At 37.3% G+C, this 24,624-nt stretch overlaps 3 protein-coding genes across 5 annotated transcripts in view; 1 reads left to right on the forward strand and 2 right to left on the reverse strand.

The window, feature by feature from the left end:
* Positions 1-7,277, forward strand: part of CHPT1 (choline phosphotransferase 1) — a 22,863-nt gene extending 15,586 nt beyond the window's left edge. The window contains exons 5-9 of the mRNA XM_080393577.1: positions 812-943; positions 1,333-1,491; positions 3,086-3,211; positions 3,690-3,800; positions 7,116-7,277. Of these exons, the coding sequence (XP_080249703.1) occupies positions 812-943; positions 1,333-1,491; positions 3,086-3,211; positions 3,690-3,800; positions 7,116-7,160 (573 nt within the window). The 3' untranslated portion in view covers positions 7,161-7,277. The remainder of the gene's footprint in view (positions 1-811; positions 944-1,332; positions 1,492-3,085; positions 3,212-3,689; positions 3,801-7,115) is intronic.
* On the reverse strand, positions 6,132-19,307 carry SYCP3 (synaptonemal complex protein 3). The gene is made up of 8 exons (XM_080393579.1): positions 17,049-19,307; positions 15,799-15,874; positions 14,644-14,678; positions 12,206-12,323; positions 11,011-11,110; positions 10,156-10,254; positions 7,336-7,440; positions 6,132-7,195 (listed from the first exon to the last, which is right to left on the reverse strand). Exons 1-8 carry the CDS (start codon positions 17,176-17,178, stop codon positions 7,142-7,144), a joined length of 717 nt encoding a protein of 238 aa, XP_080249705.1. The 5' UTR covers positions 17,179-19,307; the 3' UTR covers positions 6,132-7,141.
* A 1,278-nt stretch (positions 19,308-20,585) lies between these two features.
* Positions 20,586-24,624, reverse strand: part of GNPTAB (N-acetylglucosamine-1-phosphate transferase subunits alpha and beta) — a 46,505-nt gene continuing 42,466 nt past the window's right edge. For 2 of the 3 annotated variants that reach the window (XM_080393557.1, XM_080393559.1), the window contains exons 20-21: positions 23,306-23,396; positions 20,586-22,163 (exon numbers count right to left, since the gene is read on the reverse strand). In XM_080393557.1, coding sequence (XP_080249683.1) covers positions 22,086-22,163; positions 23,306-23,396 — 169 coding nt within the window. In that variant the 3' untranslated portion in view covers positions 20,586-22,085. Of the gene's footprint in view, positions 22,164-22,669; positions 22,728-23,305; positions 23,397-24,624 lie in introns of all 3 variants that reach the window. The other variant, XM_080393558.1, reaches the window with a different exon arrangement.

Below are 24,624 nucleotides of genomic sequence, written 5' to 3' on the forward strand. Positions count from 1 at the left end.
GATTCACAAGTTTACTTGGCAATTAAGAAATGTTTAGCTAAACTTTGTTTCTATTCCCCATCCTGCTGGATGCTTTTGTTCTATTTTCAAAAAGCTTATTTTCATGTTGAAAAATAAAGTAGGTGGATTAGACTTTAATTATGATTGATTTTTCTTTAGTATTAAAATTTATGGTAGTAATGCTGTATCTCAAAACAATCTATATTCAAAAATACAGTCAATGGTTTCAATTTATTACTACTACTTTTTTTTTTAAATCCTCTGCTGCGTTTGGAAGTTTCCTTGAAACTGCAATTGATTCTGAAAGGTAACTGTTTAATTAAAATTTTTATCTGGAGACTATTCTAAATGCAAAGATACAGCATTCAATTAACACGTACCAAAACACAAAGCAGGCAGATGGTGTTTGTGTTTCCTGTGGTTCGGTGTTGTGTTACCCAGTGAAAGAGCAGGAACTGCCCTTCTCCCCGCTCCCACGCCTAGGTGGTGCAGTAGTCTGTGTCAACTTTTTGCTTGTGTAGTAAAAATATTTGAAGAATGTTGTAAGGAAAAACACAGTAAGATCTAGCTGAATTCCAAGGCCAGAACTTAAGTACTCAGAAGTCAAGTTTAAACCTTACAAAAGAAATTCATTGTCTCCTTAGTAAGGAACCAAATTCCAAACACTATCCTCCTGAGCTTGTGCCTATGAAAGTGAGAGTTCAAATAAAGCAATTGTTTATTAGGTATCAGTAGCTTTTTTAATTGCTTTTTTAAACAAAAAGGTGATATCCTTAGCTTTTAAAATCTTTCTCTTGTTTTTCCTGCTAAGATCCCTGTGATGGGCTTAGAACTGAAGTTCTTTGCTGTTTTTGGCATACTGTGTGGAACAGCACTTTCTTTTTTCAATTACTTCCGTGTCATCTTTGGTGGAGGGGTTGGAAAGAATGGATCTACAATAGCAGTAAGTAGCTTTAAAAATCTGAATGATCTTTGAATAATTTATGCCCATAATTTATTGCATTTCAGATGATCGCAAGGGTTTGATTTGTTTAAGCATTTAAGCAGACAAGCATGTAAGTGTTGGATGGCTAAAGCAAAAACTTCATTATCTACCTTCTCTCTACCTGTTACTGGATTTCTTCTGTCACAGGAACCAGCAATGAATTTTCTTATGAAATCAATCAGTGGTCACTGCAGTGGGTACTAATAGCATTGGTGTAATGATAATGGACTTTCCCTGAGTTTTGGCAACTGTGGTTTTATTTAGTGATATTTGCAATACATATAAAATTTGGACCTTACTGTGTGACTTGAAGACTAAGACAAATTTTCTGTCCATTTGTATTTCAGGGAACAAGTGTTCTTTCACCAGGTCTGCACATTGGACTACTTATCATACTGGCCATTATGATCTATAAAAAGTCCACAACTCAACTGTTTGAAAAACATTCTTGCCTGTATGTCTTGACATTTGGATTTGTGAATGCTAAAATCTCACAGAAGTTGGTGGTAAGGAATATTTTTTCAGTCCTAAACCTCCTAAAACTAAACTGGTTCTTGGCTTAAGGCTTGCTGGATCAGTGGGCACTGTGCAAGTTTTCCCATTCTGCTCTGCCACTGCATTACCAGTTTTGTTATGACCAAGACACTGAACTAGTCTCAGGCTCCTACAGAGATTATATATGATGCTAATGCAAACACACGCTTATTGTGGAATGTATTGGTTAGAAATCTCAGTTTTAACTTACTCCTAGAAATATACTTTCTGTCTTTAAACATCATAACTGTGGTCCCTCAAGCATCATTAACTGTGCTGTGACTTCTGATTTAGTTATCTGAATTAATATCAGATTTAATAAATCTGAATTAAATCTGATTTAATTATCTGATTAATTTACTTTAATTACTAAAATGAAGAGATAAACTTTCCTATATTTATTCTTTTGTAATTAAAAATCTAATTATGGATTAAAAAATAAAATCTGCCTTACTACATACTTGCTAACAACAGTAATCGAGCCAGCTCTTCCCCGCCCCAGCATGACATTTTTCACACTCTAGAAAACAGGCATTCTACAAACTTACTTGCTGAACAGGAGTCCACCTAGTGAGATATTAACTTGGTTCAAGAGAGAGAATGCTGATGAGAAGACTGAGCCATAAGACTGAACTTGAGGTGGTTCATCTGTTCTGTTGAGCACCTTGGCTCCCTTGCTCCCTCAGGACCTTGTAGCCATGTCATCTGTGTCTGCTCGCTTGTGGATGCTTCTGAGCAAGCTGTGTTTCCCTTGGTGCATTATGTGTAGCTTTGAGGACAGTCTGCCCCAGAAGCACATCTGTAAAGGCGGTGGGGAAAGGATTTTGTGGGTTTAGCTCTCACCGTTTCAGGAGGCGCTGTCCTTCAGGCACTCTGGAGTGAGCAAACTGCAGTAAAAACTTAAGGTGTGACCAGGCAGGAGGCCCAGCGGAGAGACGAGCCAAGGTCTGTGCAGTTTGTGGGGCTGTGCCAGAGCTGCTCCATGGGCGCTAACCCTGTGGAGCTGTGGCACATCAAGGTCAGATGTCAGCCAGGAATTGCTCCCTGTTGCAGATCCCTGTAGCAGGAGAGAAGCGTCCTTAGCTGGCTTAGGGTGGAAGCCTCTGTCAGCTTTCCTCTGAACGCAAGCCTTTGTGGTTTGTCCTGTCTTTAGACTGGGACGCACACAGGCTTCTCTGTGAATTTTGCTGTTCGGCATAGTTGAACGTTTCTGTATTATCCCAAGAGACCACTTTGTTCACAGGAACCCCTCCGTACTTCAATTGTACTTGCCAGGTATCCACAAGCAAGGAGGCAAGGAACGACAGGGCGACTCCTTATGGCAAACTTGGCACCTAGACTACTTTGCTATTTTGAAGTTTTTACTTGGTCCTCGAGAAAGAAACTGTCAGGGAGCAGTGGGCCCTGAAGCGCACGTGAAGCTCTTGGCCTGCCTGCTGCTGCCTCCTAACAGCTGTGGAAGCAGGCTGTTACTGGGCAGGGACATCACACCAGTTTTCTGGTAGTTACACTGATCTTGTAGTCATGCTTTTTTGTGTGTCTCCTTTTTGGTGTTTTTAAACGTAGGTGGCTCACATGACAAAAAGTGAAATCTGTCTTCAGGACACTGCATTTATTGGGCCAGGACTTCTGTTTTTGGACCAGTATTTCAACAGTTTTGTTGATGAATATATTGTTCTATGGATAGCATTGGTAAGCATTTTGTTTTACACTTTTAATTGGGAGCATACTTAAAAGAAAGGTTTGAGAACTGTCCCTGTCATTCTGCTCTGCCGTTTCTGACTTGCTCAGATTTCAGCTGTCACTGTGGAGGAAGTGCCAGGATACCATGTAAACATGTATTTTGGGAGCCGACTGGCCTTCTTTCCTTGGATCAGAGATGTAAAAGTAAATTTCCAGATTGCTCTTGTAATTATGCTTTAGTCCAGCTGGTTTGTTTGAAGTGATTCTGTGAACTGCAGACTAATTGTTTGTCAGGTTTTGTTAGTGTTTAGTGCTGGTTTTGGGGTTTGGGGATTTTGGTCTTTTTATTGTTCTGAACTAGACAACTCTATATGTTAAAAAGCTTGTTAAAACTTGTCACTGATTAAAGTATAGCTGAATTTATAGTAGGGACAATTTAAAAAAACACCTGATTTTTTTTAACCTGTTCTGTTTTGTTCTTTTGAAGTTCATATCCTTGTTTGATATGCTGAGATATGCCACTGGTGTATGCCTACAGATTGCCGCTCATCTTCATATACATGTCTTCAGAATTTCATCTCATCAAGCTCCTGAACAGGTTCAAAACCATAATGACTGATTAAATAGGTGAAGGACAAGAGAAGAAGCAGTTAGGGGAATGTTGAATGAAGCAGCCTCTCTTTCTTTGGGAAGACAGATTAAGTTTTTCACAAAAATAGTTTTATGAGAAAGCTTGCTCTATCCCAGACATTACCAGATGTTAGAATTAGTAAATACAAGGTCCTGCAGATTCTGTGGTGATCGGTACTTTTGCTCCAGGATGTATTTCCCCCTGTGTTTCAGATCATGAATATCACATTTGAAACACTTGCCATTGCCTGTTAGGTAACCTTAAATCTGTACTTTTGGGCTGGTGAACGTAGACTGCAAACCAAGGTGCTACCAACCAGAATTTGAAGAGGAATTTCACTTTTCCCTAGACCAAGTGACTAATCTTCTAGCATTATTTTCTAAAGTCTTCTTGGAACTGCTGTGAAGTGGTAGCCAGAGGTAGCAATGAATACAGTACTGCATTATTAAGACTGGTAGAATGAGGCATCCATGAGGTAAAACTCATTCATCTCTGTTCCAGAATTTCTAAAGGACAAGCTACTGGATCAGTAGGATGAAGGAGGTAGAGCTCAGGATAATTTTCTTCTATTTCAGAATACTGTTATGAGTGCCTTTAGTATTCACGTAGTCTCTAGTATCAAAGTACAAACCTACTGTTACTAAATACAATTGTAGCTTTTCTTTCAAGGTCAAAATTGTGTTTTCTTTCAAGGCCAGTTTCTAGTTTTGTAGGCATAATAAGGTTTGCCTCATTGTATTCCATAGACTGTAGGTAGTTGTGTACTTCAAGGACACTAACTTTACCTACTCTGACTTGTATCTGTGAAACTATACAAGTGAATGACAAAGTTCACTGATAAATTCAAATGACTGTGACAATGCAATCCACCCATATGTAATACCCTCTGTGAAGTATGTTTGCTGTCACTGTGTTCATCTATCTTATAATCTATCTGACTTGTCTTGTAGCTATCAACTGTACTTGATCCAAACAAATCTGCATGGAACTAAACCCCAGTGTACAGCAAAACTCTCCAAACCAGTCAGGCCTACTGCCAGCCTTTCTCTAAGAACAGACCCGCTGGCTAACACATGCCTGGCTAAAGGGCTGCTTGTTGTCATTAGAGAAAAGCTGAATGAAAGCCGTTTGCCGTTTGTAAGAGAAAATCATGACTTGCACACAAACCCTATTTAGCTCCTTTAAAGAAGTACTATTTGAATATGATTTTTGTAAAAAGCTGTTGAATGTGTCTGTTAACGCTTTCAGTTGCTGATAGGTAGCTGAACTGTGAGTTCATAAAGTCCTTCCTGAACTGTACAATAAAGAAGGGTATGGTTTTGTTTTAAAAATACTACCGCTACAGCTTCCTAGCTGCACATTAATTCAAAAAGACCTCCCAAGGTGTTCAAGGAATTTTAAAAGTGGTGTTACTGTCTGCTAAATTTGGAGGGAATAAAATAGCATCTACCACAGTCCGGCCTAAGAAGGATATACTGATACACTGGAGGGGTAACTCTGACAGTTACTGCCAAAGGACTGGCACTGTAACTGACCGCTATCAATTCCAAATGAATCCTACTACTCCCATTCGAGGCCGGGCAAGACGCAGCATCTACACATGAATGCAGCCTGAACCCAGCCCCTGGGCAAACAGAAGACGGTAAAGACCATTTCAGTTTGTCTGAATACTGTAAACAAATCACCTGAGGAAAAGACATAGGCAGTTTTTTTTTTTAGAATGACAACCTTTGGTACCCCAGATGTCTCAAAAAAGTATCATGCAGTAGTAGGTGTAAGTAATTTTAAGGATATGGCTGTAGATAGAAAAGTAATACAGAACTTGGTCAGAAAACCAGACACATGAGGCAATAGTAACAAATAACCTAGTATTGAGGATAGGACGCACAAACTGTTAACTGTAGTTCATAGCATCAGCTGATTATCCTTAGGGGGCTGAGACTCAGCAGCACAGTTACAAATTAGCGTAGTTACTTGTTACCCACCAGCAGCCCATATTGCCTCATACATCATTCTCGCAATGTAACTTCTGTGTTTGCTCCTTCCCTGAGTCCAAGCAGACGCAGAACAAAAAGCGCTCCATACCGATTGCTTGTTCAGCTTCAGCTGCAACCCAGCAGCTGAGGTTTCTGTAAGTTAGCCATCGCTACTCTGGCTCCCAGAACTGGAACGCCACCACCACATGACTTGATTCTGAACTGAAAATGCTAGTAAGCTGGGGAGAAGAATCTGTATGGACTGTTTTTGAAGTACATTGTTATGAAAACATCACATTTGAGTGTGTGGGGGTGTGCATGGTTTTTGTTGTATCTGCTGTTATATTAAATATAAGCATTAAATATGTTAGGAACTACCTAATTTGTATAAGTGGCTATTCAGTTGTAATGGTCTTCTGTAAAAACAAATGGCATGCAAGCTAAGCTGATTGTTTAATTTATTCACTGTAATGAGATACATGAAAGATAATCTTTATCCTTAAAACCTTAAACCTCCCTGCATCAGTAGTCATTTGGAATTGCAAAAAGTAATACTCCCATCTCAAAGGCTTGTAATAACTTGTACTAAATAAATAAGCTAGATTACTTCTAGCGGTAGTTCTACAGGAACTATATATCCCCAAATGCATAATATCTAATTATGCTTACTTGAGCAGATGTCATATAAAGCTGTGATACTCGGCTCATCATTCAACTAAAGAAACCTGCTTTTTGGACAAGTTACACCAGTTCATAAATCTCTTTACTAGTACAAAGATATTACAATGGCTAGCCTAACAAAAGTTAACAAATTTACTTTACCATAATATACATCATTAAACAATCTTACATGAGCTATGTCATACTCTGTGAACTTTTATAACTACTGATATGTCAGCAGACTAAATGTTGAAACTGTGAAAATCTTGAAGTCTGCAGCTTGCGAAAAATGCTTCCATTTGCACAACCTACTTAAAGGCTTGAAGTTGTTACATAAAGTCTGGGTAATGCATTTTTCATTCATTCTTCCCATTGTTACAATTTGGCACTACAAGAAGTAAAACAATTTAAACAGTCCAGTGCTACTGAAAGTGAGTATTAAGTAGTTAAAGGTTAATCAGACAGACAGTAAATGTTTTTTTTTCACCCTGGCAAGATATAAATTAATTTACTAATATACTTTCCTACAACATTATCAGACACGAGATTAGAACAATCATGAAAGCGTTTAATATCAACTTTAAGACATACAAATCTTAACATACTTCTCTATGGCTAATGCCTATACTTGTATCGTGTTACTTAGGTACAAGTTGTTTCTCCACTGAGCCATCAGAATAACATGGACTGAAGAGACTTGCGAACAGTTGCCATCTCCTGCTGTTGCTGTTACAAGAAAAGGAGATAATACTGAACAAATGCCATATCAATATGATTCCTTTGTGCTCATTAAATGAATGTAAAATGACTTTTTTATAGAATGTTCTATTTTTGCATTTAACTGACTACACAAATCTGTTACTTACAGTATCCATCATAATCTTCTTCTGCAACATAGCCATTTCCTTGCGAAGTTCACATTGTGCATCAGCTAGAAGATTTTCATTGCTCTTCTCCAGCTCTTCCATGCTCTGAAATTAAGGATAATCTTAATTCAAAACTGCTCAGTGTCAAAGGGTTCATTTAAAACAAGTAAACAAACCATTATTCAGACTAAAATTTAATTTTTACAGGAGCGATGGTCACTGATAATTGATTAGTTTTGTCACAAACTTTTGACAGAGAGATTATACAGGACTTTGAACTCCAGTCTATATTCCTGTTTAAACACTCTGCACCCTGTGAAACAATACAGCCTCTGTGAAGGAAATGGCCCCTTCCAGTCAGCATCTGTGAGGTCTCAGCTAGTTAGCCTGCATTTCAATAAAGAATTATACCAGAAAAGATTGAACAGATATCTGTCAGGAACAGTAGGGGTTCAATATTATGACAACCTTGGAAACCTGAAGTAAGGACTATAAAACCCATTAAATTTCTTTCTTTTTTGCACACCTCCCCAGGTAAGCCAAGTAAAGGTTGCTGGTCATCTTCTCTTCTGTACATACCATTATATCTAACTTGTATGCATGTCTGTAGTTGTGTTTTTCTTGACTTGTATTTAGTTAAGCTCATTTGAGGCTTGATTTCTACCTTTTGATCTTCCTTGAGGAGAAAAATCAAAGTAATTCTGTTCAGTCTTTCATCTTTGATGAAGACATTTTTCACATTCTGGAACTGTTACTATTTATTAATGCTTCTGTAATAGCCTCAGTAAATTTCAACTATCTTAAACTAAGAGTTGCTCTATTTCAGATTTATTTTTCTAAGCTACCAGACTTGAAAAAACCTCAAACTTATCACCTGAAATTTCAAAAAGGGACCAGTTAGGAAATGACTTGAATAGAAATCAAAGTTTGTCAGAAAATGACAACTTGAATGCGCCCCATGTACCAGTATATACTGGGGGCTACACAGCTAGAAGGCAGCTTGGCAGAAAAGGACCTGGGGGTCCTGGTGGACACCAAGCTGAACATGAGCCAACAGTGTGCCCTTGCAGCAAAGGAGGCTAACGGTCTCCAAGGCTGCAGTAGGAGGAGTGTTCCAGCAGCTCAAGGGAGGTCATTTTTACATTCTGCTCAGCACTAGTGAGACGACACCTTGAGAGCTGTGTCTAGTTTGAATCCTCAGTACAAGAGAGACATGGACATCCAGGATAGAGCCCATAAGAGGGCCGTAAAAATGATTAAGTGACAGAAGCATTTCTCCTATGAGAAAAGGCCTAGAGCTGGGACTGTTCAGCCTGGAGAAAAGAAGGCTGAGGGGATCTTACCTATATGTGTAAGTACCTGAAGCAGGGGTGCAAAGTAAGATCGAGCCAGGCTGTTGAAGTGCCCAGCGACAGGACCAGAGGCAGTGGACACAAAGTGAAAACACAGGAGGTTCCGTCTGAGTATCAGGAAATACATTGTTACTGTGACGATGACTGAGCACTGGAACAGGCTACCCAGAGAGGCTGTGGAATCTCCATCCTTGGAGATATTCAAAGGCCATCTGGACAGAAGGCCTAGGCAACTGACTAGGTAGCCTTGCTGTACCACCTGCTGGCTGGACCAGATGACCTCCAGAGGTCCCTTCCAACCTCAGCCCTTCAGTGGTTCTATGATAGTGTGCCTCTACATTAATGACAAAACCTATCATTGAGGGTACTCCCATTTTTCTCACAGTTCAGATTTCTAATACCTTCCTCAGAAAAACAGTGGGGGAAGGAAATTCTGGGATAAAGTGTTTTGTTCTTCATGTAAAATGACATGGAAATTTTTTTACCAAAAAGTCAAATTTTTGAATAGTACTTATTTTTTTGTTTGCTATCTAGTATATTAGCTACTTCGTCAAAAAAGAAAAAAAATCAAACCACACCACAGTTGACGAGTGTGAATTGTGTTTCAAATACATTATCTCTGTAAGCACTGTCCAAAAGCAATAGTGTTTGTAGGGACACCCAGCAAACACAAAAATTATGCATAAAACAACAGGAAAGTTAAAAGGGCTTGATGACATAACCATCCAGCTGGGCCTGTTTTCTCCATAAAACATTATTTCCATCAGGTTCTTCCTATTAACAATTTTAGTGAATGCTTACCTGGAATACCAGTTTACAGAGAGGAATCCCCTCCTAATGAATGTTGCTTAGGAAGAGATGAAGGGAGTTCTAACTCAATAATTTTGAGGGAATTACAACTGATTTTCTTTAAGGACCACTTTCCTTACACGCAGCAGCAATAGCTAGAAAGGCTAATGACAGAAAAAATTGCTAATTCTCATTATGGGGGATGCATATGCCAGCAGTAATAAAAGCAGTAAATTGAATCCTGAGATGTATTTTTAATAGATTGTCAAGCTTCACTTTTTAAAATACATTCAAAAATCTAAGGGAATAATTAAGATAAAATCTTGATCATTTAACTGACCTATATAACCTTTCAACTGGTACAAACTCTGCTCTGTTTAGCAAGTATGTTCTGAGGATTATGGTTAAATATTTGAAGCAGGCAAGCCAAGCAGATCCCTGTGAGAACACATTTAACTAGATCCTTCATTAAACAGATACAATGTGTATGCATGTATAGAGAGAACAAGCCATGTTCTTAACAAATAAGGGAAAGATAGTAACATGAATATTCATGCAAGGCTGTTATTTTCCTTAAATGACCCTTAGATCTCTGTATTTCATAAAGGCTGAATTAATACAGCTTTCTGAAGTCATATGATAAGGATCAGCTGCCTTCTAAGGAGAAAACTTACTGTACCTTTAACAACTGGTCATAGAGTTGCTTAATGGTTTTTAGTCTCTGACTTTGAACTATTCTTGCCTGTTGAAAAACTTTTTGTTGCTGACGAAACATATTCTGAAGCAGAAGCAAAATAAAAAATAATCACATTAGTTAACAAAAAGTACTTGGACAGCAACACTAATGTCATTTATAAGAATCAGAAATTCTGCCTTCTCTGGAAATCTGGGTCACATAACATAGGTCTCTGCCTGGAGAGTTTTTCTTGTTAATTAAAGAAAGACTGAAGACTGGATTAAGCCCTAAGTCACCTGAGGTTCCTTCCAACCTGAGTTATCCCTGTGAGGATTGCTATCTGGCACCATTTTTGAGGGTATCCCAGGGAAATGTGCTGCCCAGGGAAACTTGAAAATGTGATGGGAGTACAAATACAGTTACATTCCATTGTATAGCTCCTATCCCCTTTCAATGATAAATTCTCACACATTTATTATACACAAGCATATTTTTAGGCAACACACGCTAAAAGACAACTGATTTCCTTTACTCCTTTGTTCCCTGAACCCAAAGAATATTGACATACAGAAACTGCACCCATCTGTCTTCTCCATAAATGGTCTTGGCTTTTCTCAAGCCATACACTTCCTACAGCATGACTAATTGCCATTTATAAACTTGCAATAAATTTTATGAATGCACGAAAACTTAATTCAAGTCTGAGTCACCAAACTTGAATTAATTTTTTTAACCAAGGCAAACAATCATATGTTTGTTTAAACTACATAAAGTGGTTTTACACTTCTTGACTGTCTAAACAACAATATTCCTTCCTGGTGAAAATACTATGAAACTCAAGCCATGCTGGAAACCCACCGCTAGTTTTTCTTCCTGCTCCTCTGCTTTCTGCACATCTACATCCCATTGCTGAAATAAAGTCAGGAACTGCTGGGAGAACTCGTTATTAAGCTTCTGCCTACAAACAGACACTAGCCATAAATATGACAAATGCTATGAAGAATTACAAAGAAAGCTGAGGTGCAACACACACATGGAGTAGAATAAAAGGAGCGGGCATACAGAAACAGGCTATTTTGACATCTGGCTATAACTGAATACTTCATGTTTTGAAAAACAACACACATACACAGACACACACTTTCTGAGTGAATGTGGATTATGTAACTATAAGGACAGAACACTCATATACAAAACTCAGTTTAAAAAAAAATTACAGCAACTTTTCTTCCTAACAGTGTCAGGTTTTCTGAGATTTACTGTGTTTATCCAACCGAGCTACAGATCTTGGCTTTAACACAAGAGGTTTATAATGAAGTTTATTAGCTCTTTCATTAGTTCATTATGCTCTAGTTTCTTTATGTAAACTTAAATTTTGTCAATGACAGTTTCTAATATATTTTAAAAGTTATACAAATATATATTTTCTATATATTATGTAAATATATATAATAAATACATATATAAAAAGACAATTATAAGTATTGCTGACTTTCAGGTTTTGGCTGTCTCATTTTTAAAGTTTGCTCTACCTGTAATATCAGATGTAGTAATTAAATATGCCTTCAGAGGTGAAAGGAATGTTAGTAGGGTGAAAATTATTTACAATTATTTACAATGTGAAAGTGAAAATTGTTTTCTTTCTTAACCAGGATGGTATGTTACTAACTAAACATTTTTCAGTTTTCAAGTAGAAACAAAAATTCCAACTGAAGTGGAAAAAATAAAAACATTGGTTTAAAAGACAAAAACAACATCAAAAGATCATATTCCACAAAGATACAAATAAAACCAGCCCTTTAGGATACCTTGCTCTCAAAATTCCAAGTCTTAAGTTTCTCCATTCAAAAGAGAAAGAACTATGCTGAAGTGTTACTGTCAATCTAACCAAGTGGACACAACTAGAGACAGCAGAAACAGAGGACGTGGGCAGTTATTTAACTAGTAGATACACTACTTGCTACTTAACTGCAAGAAGATGGACTACCTAGCTATGCTGTGACACAAAAATGAAGTTGCTTTCATAGGTTTGAAAAACAAGGATAAATGCTACCTTTGCTCCTGCTGCGTTTTCCAAACCTGTTCAATCTTCTGGTTACTGGTTTTGAGTGAGGCTTTCGTATACATTTCCAATCTTTTCCTCTTAGCTAAGAGAGCCTTGTTAATGTCAGCTAAAAATCAAATAATATTTAGAAATTAAGCATACCAAGATACATTGTGCCTTTTATTGAAAATGCTGATGAGTTATACTTTGGAGAAGGAAACAAGCAGTGTTCTAATGGAGGGAAGCTAATGTGATCTGGGCTCCTGGCTGCTGTTTATAGAGTGTCCCTCAACCTGCTGTTGGCACTAGTGTGTGGGTGCAGCTTCCCTAACCCCCCATACACCCTACCCGACAGCTGGCCTCTGCAGTTCCAGCCGCTCATCCCAGCCCCACCAACTTCTCTAGCATCTGCTTCGAGTGCCATCTCTCTCGGGCCAGACCAAACAGGACCTACTGCGATGTGACCCAGCTTTAGCTTCTTTTATTCAAGGCAGGATGGTAGTAGGTAGGTAGTGAACTGAAACTGGCCAGCGGTTTGAACTCAGGGTAGCTGCAAGTGCTTCCATTACATACATATAAATCAGTTCCTTACACACTGTCATCAGGTGTTGCCCTACTGACTATTGTGGTCCAAGATGCACTTCTAACATATCCATACAATAAGCACACATACATGCTCGAAACACTGGAACCACTATCCAATTCACACTGCATTATCTTCAAACGTATTTGGACATATCACAGCCTGTGAAGTCTCCAGAGCTAGAGATACCTTGCAGAAACCTGAGTACAGACATCTTGCTCATTTCTCTAGTGTCTAATAATGTTTTAGTCACATCATGAAAATCCTCATCAGATTAGCTGCATGACTGCAGTGTCAGTACAGACCTTCCAGACCTTCAAGGAATTTAGTTATGCTGACACTTTATAATTGATTTTTTTTCTAGAAAACACACATTTTTCAGAGTAATAGTCAAATTACTTAGACTTCAAAAATAAATAAAAAGTAGTATGTGATTACTGTCACTGTGAACATACATGTGTTCTGTGTCATGAATGGATGACAAACTTTTTCATACTTTGGAGAAACAGTACTTTTAAAAAGTTATTATAAGTTAGTATGTTTGTTTCACTTTACATTTGGAGATTTAACAAGTCACAGATTAAGGTTAATACAGCAATTTCTTTTCCTTCTCAGTGTAGATTTCAGGAAACATTTCCCTCTAATTTGCAGAGGCATCTGCTCCTGCTAATGCCAAACCTATTTTTGAGCAGACAGCATCCCATCTCTGATCCATTCACTTTCCTTCCTTCCATCCTACTTTTGAGTCTTCAATAACAAGCAATTCTAGCTTTTTAACATTGAAATCCTCCTCCTATCTAGATTGTTAGATTGGTAATAGCATTCTAATATGTACCTTAACAGCAAAAAGTTTTAATTCATGGATTAAGGAAACCCTTTAACTCCTCTTCCACCTTAAGATTTACATGCAAGTAATGACTATGTACAGCATTTCCTTACACACACAATGAAAGCATTAATCAGCTATTGAGCATGTCATACTGCTATTAAGATGGTTTCCCTTCCTTCCACAGCTTTTTGATACTTTTGTTACTATGGTATGTATTACACATTCTTTACAAGTGAAATGTTTTTTTCTCTAACCTGTGAACTATCTAGAATTCAGCCGGAAATTTAGCTGTAAGTCAAGTCATCTGAGGATCTGATTATAACTGAACTAAATACAGCTAGGTGACATGCATAAATCTCTTATCGTGAGACAACAGGCATTACTGATCCTCATTATTTAGCTTAACTAGAAACTTGTACTCCTCCTCCTGACTGCTGAAATTCTCTTTTCTACTGATGCCCTGTGCTCTAGACTTCTCAAGGTGTGGAGTAGACTACTCTCTAGCTCATTCTGTATCGCAGCTCGCAACTACAATCTACTTTCAAAATTCCTTGTCTAAAATTAAATCTGTTTGTTCTATTTAGCTGCTCATACTAAGATTTACATGCCTCTAATTTGTCACTCAAATCTTGCGATCCCCAGTCTCTTCTATGTCATTGTAACAAAAAACTGAGTAAGAACAGCTAACTCATATTGTCCCTTTTCTCTCCAATATAATCACTACCTCTTAACCTTCATCTTAAAATTGGACTTAATAACCAAAAGCACTCATGCATCTTCCCCTTTTTTCTTTGTGTTAGTATAGGTAATGACATCTCACTTTATATGCAGTTATTCCCTTCTCTTCTTTCCCTACTTGGATATAATTTTTTTTCTGACAACTGGCTTTTTTCAAAAATGTTGAAGAATGCTACAAAGACTGGTCATTTTAGGTAAATCTTCAAAGTTATTTTATGGTAAGGAATTGCTGCCAAATCTGCAACTTAAACAGGTTTGTTTTTTTTTTTTAATTTATTAGAATGTAAACGTACTTACCTCCAAATCTTTCCAGCATATTCTGTACTTCACCCCTACAAAAAGTGTTTAAAAACTTTATTTGCCCATTTTCTGACTTTAGAATAAGACATGTTGTATATGCTTAAAACTCATTTTATTCACATGCTTATTGATTGTAAGCAGTGACAGAGCTGCTACTGTTCTACAAGATAAAAAGTGACACTGCTTTTCTGCTCCTGTGAGAGGTCTCTTTTTCACACTAATTTGCTTTTTAAAAGAAATTTTACTAGACTCTATTAACATACCCCCCAGTTAAAAGGCATTATTAGGCATTTAAAAAGTCTTGAGTGAGGGAGGACAGTAAATAAAATTGATCATTCCCTATACAAGAAGAAAACACAAAAGGTATTAGGAACATCAAATGAAAACAAGTCCAGTAAGTTAGCATGACGGGTTCAGTAAGAAAAATCCAGGACAAATAAACAGCAGGGTGGTTTTTAAAACAACTTTATGATGAAAACATCACTGTGTAAGGCAGTGTAACAATAGTGGACATATCCAAAAGGGGACACGGTGAGTAAAGAAAATGTTTATCTTGTTTTATATCTTCTCTACAGGATATCACTTTTTCTTTTTTTTTTTTTTTTTTTTTTTGGGGGGGGGGGGGGGCGGGGCAGGATAGAGGAAAAACCCTTATCTTGGACTCAACAGCTATAATCTTGCTAAAATCTATTTCAACATACACTTTTTAATTACATTTTCACTGTCCGTAAATACTGAATTTCATAAGATTTATCTGTAAAAATAATTTATTTTTCATGCAGTAATTGGATCGTTTAAAGTACTATTAATATCTTCAAGCAACAAACATCAGTGGGAAAAAAATGAAATTATCAACATTTTTCAATAAAACAAATCATCTTTTGAAAGAAGAATGTTAAGAACTCATACATGTCAATTTTTATGCATGTTCACAAGAATTTACAAAGAAACTATAGAATTACTTATTTTAAAGTGTTATATTTTCTTATTTAACATACAATTACTGCACCATCTGTCACCTGATTTTTGAATCAAATACTAAGAAAACGCAAACCTAAGCACAACAAGCATATTGAATAACCGAAATCGGTATCTATTTAAGGCTTGCTTATTTTGCTGGCGGGCATGAGGGACAGGAAATCCTAACCTTACCCAACATCATCTGGAACCACACGAGTAGTCACCAAAGGTCTTTTCTTTACATGCTTGTCCATTACCGGTGTTTCACCTTAATACAAATTTCAAAAAGATTTACAGAAACATCTTATATTTTGTAGGGGTAATTTGAATTATTAGAAGTATAATTACTTTTCTGTAATGCCACTTCTCTGAACATGTCTCATGGGTCTCAGTTCCCTTCCATTAACACATGTAGCTCCTAAAACTTTGAATCTGGATTTGACAGATGGTGGTGAATTATTCTGCAAGGCTAGATTTCAGCTGGCACTGCTTTGAGTTCCTCTAGACTGTTCTCAACCAGTTTTAGTTTCTCTGCCCACTACTACGCCGTTATTCCCAACTTGCAATATACCAATCATCAGAAAGTTAAAAATAATCTAAAACTTGAAAAAGCCCAATTTGTAAGAATTTCTTTTACTGTAAAGTACTGAAATTATGTACTCTGACACTTAACAAAGCACAGTCACAAATAGATGTTTCTATTCTTTAAAAAAAAAAAAATCCTTGGCACTCTGATTTTCACTAACAGGGGGAAGGGGGAGAATTTAGTCTAAACAAATGAAGAAGGTGAGAAATTAAGAGAAACAAACCCAGATATAAGTGCTGAAAGACAAAAATCCACAAATGGAGTTACATCACACTTTACAAAAACCTATCACGTGATGAATGATAACTTCATTTTTAAGCAGAAGTCCACTTTTTGATGACACTCCCTCAAAATCAAACAAGAATTCCCTGGTTGACTTTTCTGTTTTCCTCAGCTTTCTCTGCTTCTTCCTTTCTTTTCTTCAGTTCAGATCCTTCCTGAATTACTCATAATCCTGCTGGCATTAAGATTCCAACTACCCTACCTGACTCAGCACTCCATACAAGCAAGCAGAGCTTTTCTTTCGTTCTGTCCTGATCTCACAATGTTATATGCAACCAGGTGATAGAAGGATATGGAATTAAAATAAGGTATCAAAATCATGTAACAAAATCCTACTCTACTGAAGACTTCACCTATAATTTTAAGACATATTAGTGCACTACACAGAGCTATTCTATTGTGTTCTCTTACCAACCAAAATTACAGAACAGGAAGTTAGCGGTCACAAACATTTTGAACCATGCTTATTCAGACACTCGCTGACACAGAAGTGCCTTCACTTCTACTTGTAGTCAGAAATATTATAAACTTCATGTTTAAAATAAATAAATTAAAAAAATAATGACATAAGCACCTTCTCTAATATCTTCTTCCGATCCACTCAGCTCTTTTCTGTCCTCCTGAAAGTCATAGGCAGGTATGGCTTGACCCTCTTGGGCTGCTTTACTAGCTTTTCCTCCATGCTTTCTTCCCGATGGTGCCATAATGAGATTTTGTTCCTACTGAAATGGTATGTTATATTTGTTACATAACTTTCCCCACAATACTTTGAAGATAAATACACTTTCATGCTTACATGGACCTGTTATGGACAGCCCTGTAACAGTCTCCACCTGTAAGGATATTCAAGCAGTCAAACTGACATAGTTTTGAGATAATCCACAGGATTACCCGTAAGGGGTGTTTTTAAGAACAGGGTAAAAAAAATAAATACCAGAGCTAACAGGAACATACTTGATTCTGCTGAAAAACAAGGAAGTAAATTATGCACTTTCTTAAGGTGCCTGCTGGCTCATCTTCCGTGTTTATTATGTGTTTTGCCATATCCAGCACTGCATACTCAAAAAGATATGCCAATATTCTATTTTACAAAATACAGAAATGATAAACTATAAAGGACAATCTGATTCTACAAGCCATCCCACACAAGAAAGACAAACATGCAGACACACATGCCATTTTTAAAAATCCTGAACAACTTTCAGTTTCTGAATTATCTTTATTTATATGTTACGCCTCTGCATTCTGTAATGTAACTAAGGCAGCTTCTGTATTTGTAAGCATTTTGCAAATACACTGCCCTATGAAAAAATATTAATTACTTTAGTAATAACTTTTATATATTGATTTTTTGTAAATATTCAAGGAGTAAAATATCTGTTTAGAAGGAAAAGAGCACAGTTGTAATCATTAAATGCACGAGTGACAAAATAAAATCAGTTTTTCCTTAGCACTTTATCAACAATAGAAACAATATATAAATACAAAAGGAAATAGCAAGATACTGAATCCTTGCTGAAGTATTTCTTCTCTCATTATCTTTGATAGCAAGAGGTATGAAGCATTTCAAGTTGTGACACTTCAAAAAACCTTTCAAAAAATAACAGGATTACTTGGAAGATGGACAGAATACAGAAAAAGAAATGGGTTGCAAGTAGCCTGTTTTCCAAACTGAGCAAGACCTGACTCGGCAGTGAATAAACTTCTCATTCTACATGCAGTTCAACATGGCTAGAAATATCAATAGGTTTTCCACAAACCAGGGCAAAGACAGATCTAAAAATTAGGTTCACACACTCAAATTGCAAACTCCAGTAAAGATCTTTTTCATTTCTTGGTCTGTGAAGTCTCACGAGCATTAACACCTGTCTCACACACCTGAGTTTCCCATTGATTTTTTGAATTAGTTGTCCATAGCTATAAAAATATATATTTTTAAATACATGTTACATGGATATATACATGATCACACTAAGCTACTAAATAAGGAACACTGCTTCTTAATATCCATCTTTTTCTGAGGTTGATGCATCTCTATATAATGAGGGGGTTTAGACCTCTTGAAAAACAAAACCACTATCTCTTTAAATTACTAACTGGAAAATCAGAAGTTCTTACATTAAAATTGCTTTTAAATGAAATAAAAATCTTCAAGGCTCATTCTGCTTTTCAATTACTGTGTCTGTTGAAAACATGATGTAAGGCAAGTACTAGTACAGCATCTGGCTGTGCATCTCTTGACTGTGCTGCCAAAGCACTGCAACTTTAAACTGCAAGCACATTTTATCTCAGATGCAGGCACTTTTCTTCGTACTGAAACTCAGTACACAAAGCACAACTTCCCAGTCCCTCCATACACTGCAAAACAATCTTGCAACCTCGTAACCCCATACAGCCTTCATCCATACTGTGTAGCTACCTGCTTAGCTGATTCAAGTATCTCCAGTCCACAGTTGTGTATTTAAGGATGATTTTTGAGAGAAACTCACCTCCTTTTTTCACCCTGCCCAAAAAGATACGAAATAAACTGGTATTTGTGTTAATTTCCTGTGTGGGGCTTTTCACCAGGGGACCCACCTGTTTCTACCTCTGAGAGCATGGGAGACTTGGGCCCACCCCACCCCCAGAACACGTTTCGGGGGGTGCCAAAAGCTAAAGGGGCGTCACAGTGTCCTAACCCTGTTCCTTTACTCTCAACCCCCACATCTTTCACCCCCCTGCCGCGCGATGGCCTCGTTCTCCACTCTCGCCGCCTCACACGGAGGGCCCCCAGCAGCGGCAGGGAGGCAGGCCGCCTCACGCCCTCCCGACCCCCTCACCGCCACACACGACTGCTCCGGCGGCAGGCGCGGAGGACAGGGCGCGCTCTCGCCTCCACCCCGCCCACCCCCGAGGAAAAAGGCGGGAAACCCGGCGCGGCGCACGCCACGTAACGCGCCCCACACCACCCTCAGGAGGCTCTTGACTCGATTGAATGTCACCGACCTTTAACCTCCTTTTATTCTTTTTTATAGAAATGGCTTTAACTGTTCATTCAGACAACAAGAAGTTTGCAAAATATGTTGTTCTTGTGTATGTAGGGCAGGATGCAATGCCAAGGAAGGATTTTTCCGTAAGTCAACACAAACAGGCAGTCTTTCTCCAGTCAGGTTAACTTTTACAAACTACATGGTTTAGGTTTTGGATTTTTCTGCTGTTCCCACAGGATTTTCTGTCCTCAGCCACTTAACATATTCCGATCTTTACTTACGAACACCAAATACAAAAACCTAAATTAAAAAAAACCAACAACCTACTGCTATTTCCATTTACACTGTTCTCATTAACCTCAACCATTTGAGAAATTTTATTTAGTATTTCCTTCACTACATTCAAGTTTTCACTGGGTTGGGCTGGGGTGGAGTTAGCTTTCCCCACAGCAGCCCATGCTGTGCATCCCCCCCACTGCTGGCAATGGCTGAATGGGTGCAGCACTGCTCGGAGCAGGGCTGGCACAGCATCGAGCCCTTCCTCACCCCCCCCAGCCAGCAGTGCGGGGACACTGCTGGGGCAGCTGGCCTGAACTGACTGAGGAGGTGCTCCATACCATATGTCAGGCTCTGCAATAAAAGCTGTGAGTTTGGTCTTCACACACTGGCTGGGGATTAGCCTCCTTTGGGGAGATACAGTATCTTAGTATCCCCCTTTGCATCACTTTGGTTTGTGTTTCTTCCTAGCCTATCACTTATTAAACTGTTAAAACTTATTAAAAGTTTTTCTCACTTTTACCTTTCCATTTCTCTCCTTCATCCTACCAGCAGGAAGGAGCACCTGCATGGGTGGGTGCTTAGTTGCAACTACAATACTGTTCACATCTTACCCTGCTTCGCTTGCTTGCCTCTTTTCCAGGTACCACGCACACAGATTTTATTACTGATTTTCAATGAATGCTTCTCAGTAAGTTTATGCTACATCTCTTGCGCTCTTACTGCTGTAGTAAAACAAAACTGCATGAATCTACCATCAAAACTTTTTGCTTAAACAAAAAGGAATTATAGTGACAGCTGAGCTACCTATGCCATCTATTGATTTACATATTACTTCAGCAGAAAAACTGCCTTAAAATTTCAACCAAGTTTTCCAACCATTTTAATTAGAATGCCAAATACCATTTACAAAAAACAACACAGATGCTAGTCAAACTTGAATCTACCCAATAACAGTTAGAAGTGTAAGAACCTATCAAAGCTTTCTTGTATTTCTTGAAATGTCTCATTTTCTGCTAGTCCAAAGTACTGTAGATTTAAACTACTTATATATTATGCTGAAACATGGAATATAAATATTGCTAGCATGAAATATAACCTTAATAATTGAAAGTGCCTGCATTTTTACAATGCCTAAAAGTTTGGTTCTACTTTGAGAATTCATTCATGCTTCAAATTACTATGGAATTATTACTGTTGGAAGATTAAGAATTTATAAAAAATGGGTTTTGGTGTACTTTAAAACAGAAACAGATGAAACTTACCAAATTTTAGTTAATTTCAAAGCAAACCAAGCATCTTACAATACATATGCACATACATTTTGTACATCATCTGATTACAAAAATTAATGCTTTTTTGAATACTGATAATACAATTAACTGAAGATACATCACCAAAAATTTCTGCCTGAAAAGATTCAGTATCCTTTCCCACAAAAAACTAATTCTGATGTCTCAAAATATAAGGCCAAACCCTGTTAAATTTAAAAACACCAAAGCTTCATATGTCGGTACAAATGTTGTTTTCTGAAATGAAACACTGCTCCTATACATTGCTACATTAAAATTCTTTGTTACCCATTCATAGAGAGAGGCACTTTTGCTTTTGTATTTACAATGCTTGCAAAATACTATACCTTGATCATTTTCATGTGATTACAACCCTCTCTTTGTAATCAAACCAAAAAATAACACCATTATATTCTTTGGAATATAATACATCATAGATAAAGAATCTTTCAAATAACCATTAGTAGTTCTGTTACTGTGTATTTTTTTTATTAGCATACATTTCTTCCAGATCTCAATTAAGTACTACAGATAGGGGATGAATTGTCACTGTGCTTTAAAGAATGTCAACATCAATAAACGTATATTAAATCTAAATGACAAGTTACATAATTCTCAATTTTTCCATAGGGCTAAAAAAAAGCAGCAACGACAGAAATTTGCAAAATGTTTTGGAATGCAAGATCAAGGACCTGTTAATCTGATCCCAAACTACTTTGCCTTCCAACATATTCTCTAGTTGGCAACATCCACTGCAATAAATGCAGTTACATTTCTTTAGGTAACCCTTTTTATAAAAAAGGATAACGTGGCCATGAACTAACAGTTGTAAAGTAAGATCTATTAAAAACTGCCTATGTACAGGTTTCCTGCAGTTATTTTTGTTGTTTTGCATTGTCACAGCTCCAGCAGCTTACATATCATGAAGAGTACTGCAGAGTACTGTAACTCTAGATGCACGATTTTTTTTCTTCATATCAATGTAGTTAAATGTCAAACCATAAAAGACACTTATGAGAGATTTTAAATGCTTATCACATCTTGAGGTAGACTGATCTCCAAAATAAAGCTCTTCTACACTTTGATTCGTTCATGACCAACTTCCTTTTGGATCCTTCTCCTTGGAAAAATCTTTCGTTTAAGTGCAATTAGCTGAGAAGAGAAAAAAAAATTACAATATTTAGTTCTCTACTGGGCTAGAGGTGCACAGGTGATCAAGCTTTCATCCTAGAAATCATAAAATCGGTACCATCCATAGTAATTAAGTGAATACTGTCTTTTTTTTTCCCACTGCACAGGAATAAAATACTCAAATTCATCTATTAGGAATGCACACATTTCCACTGGACTTCTCAATAACCAGAAGACAAGCAGGAATTGAAAAATACAGCATACCTATATTCTGGTTATTTTAAAGTTAGTTGGTGTGTTTAAATTAATGTCACACCAGGCTACATTCAGTTTCTAGAAGATCAACACAAAGCTGGCATCTTAAAACAGTATTTATATACCTAGCTGTACTGAGTTGAGTAACCCCTTCCAAAACTAAGTTACCAACAGAGGGCAAGTTTCCTAATATATACAAAAGGCTGAAAATCAAGGGAAAGATTCATGCAAAAGTTACAGGTGGGAAAAAAAAGTAATAATCAAAAGCCAACCTTTCAAGAATTACACCCTCTTCATCAGACCACGGAAAGTGTTACTTAAGGCCCCAACCTGCAAAGAATTACCCATATGATTTGTTCCATTGACTCCCTCTAAGTTTAGCAGGATTAATCATGTTCAAGAAAGCCATTTCACGCTTGCAGAAGTGGAGGGTTGTTGTTTTTTTTTCTCCTTCAAGTCAGATTCAAAACATTTTTAATTCAATACGAGTCTTTGCACTTACTTAGGGAGATTTTAAATACCTTCTGATTCTCTTCAGGACTAGAATATTCCTATTACTTAAATTTCCTTCCTGATAATTTACTTTGCAGTTTTACAGAAACACGTGTTAATAGACTGAGAATTTAAAAACCAGTTCCTGATTTTGAGCATCCAAATTCAGCACAATGATGATGGACTTCACAGTCACAAGGTGCCCCCCAATATGACTCTTTTCAAGGAATTTCAACATGACTAAAGAATTGAAGCAACCTAATCATTAGTCATGTAATATCTTCACTTCTTTTATGAAGGAAAAATCCTAGCTACTATTCGAAACCTACTTAAAAAATCCCATTTTATGTTATCCCGAAGATAACAGCAATCAATTATGAAGTACTATAGATTTGATAAGGAGATATTAATGTTACCTGTTCAGCAAAAAATGAGATGACTGTAAATACAATAAGTGTTACTAGAACACAATGGGTCCAGAATTTGAGCTGGTCTCTATATGTCCTCCTGCACAAAGAAAGGAAACAGAAAAATATCTTCATATATTATAAATGCAAATACATAAACTTTAAAGAGTTTCCATGAAACAGGCAAAGGAAGTTTTTTCCAGTTCTTAAAGGACAGATAGAAGAAGGATGGAGGCTGTCTCTTCACAAAGAGCTACATGGAGAGGACCAAGGGGCAACCGGTACAAGTTGGACTGCAAGAGGTTCCATCTTGATACAAGAAAATTTTTTTTACAGGGAGAAAATCATTCACTGGAACAACCTCCTCAGGGACTTGGCCCACCACTGGAGGTTTTGAAGATGTGACTGCACAGGGTGCTAGATAATCTCATCTAGGTTCCCTTTCCCACATAATGTTGGACTATATGATCTTCCAAGGTCCCTTCCAAACTGGACTATCCTACGGATTCTGTAAAACATTTTGATAAACACCGATTTCCACCAGTACTTCAGCATGCTTTAACCCTCCCCAATAGAAATCTGTTGTGGCTACAAACAAGTAAAAATGAAGTGTTCTTTTGAAGCTAACAAAGTCTTGATGGATGTTCTCAAAAAGGGAACCAACAATATGTCTACTCCTCCAACATAAATTTCTACAGCTAACTGCTGAAATGGGTTTGCCCACCACTTCCTCTTGTCACTGCTACAGCAGGGCTTGTAGCACTACAATCCACACTTATTATTGTCACCTGCAATCCTTCTGATTCCTTCTACAGTTCCTCTAATATTTTCTCTTTACTTACTAACAGCTATTTCTCATAATTTGCTGATCAGCAACAAAATTACTATACTAGTCTTCTTGCCTCATTTTCTATCACTGTAGGCCAACCTTTTGCTTATATTCTCAAATCAACTACCCTAATTTTTGAAGTTTTTATTTATAAACTGGCAAGAGGTAAAACACACATAAAAATTTCACACATTATGTAAAAATGACACACGTTTCTCCAGCTGATCATTGCTGTTTGACAGGGTTTTTTTTAAAAAAAAATCACTAAGAAATGTAACAGTTTATATTGCTCCTCTGCAACAGACATTTCAAACAAAAGGTTTTGAGTTTTTTCTGCATTTAAAGAAAGCCAGAAATTATTAAAAAAACCCAACAAACCACACAAACACCCGCCCACAACCAAATCACTTTTTCTTTGAATTAGGTTAGAGACAGTTAATGAAGTGTTAATGACTTTAGGAGGATCAGAAAAATCCATATCCTGCAAACCCCAAATTTT

The sequence above is a fragment of the Falco punctatus genome (assembly GCF_963210335.1).
Source record: "Falco punctatus genome assembly, chromosome: 6".
NCBI lineage: Eukaryota > Metazoa > Chordata > Aves > Falconiformes > Falconidae > Falco > Falco punctatus.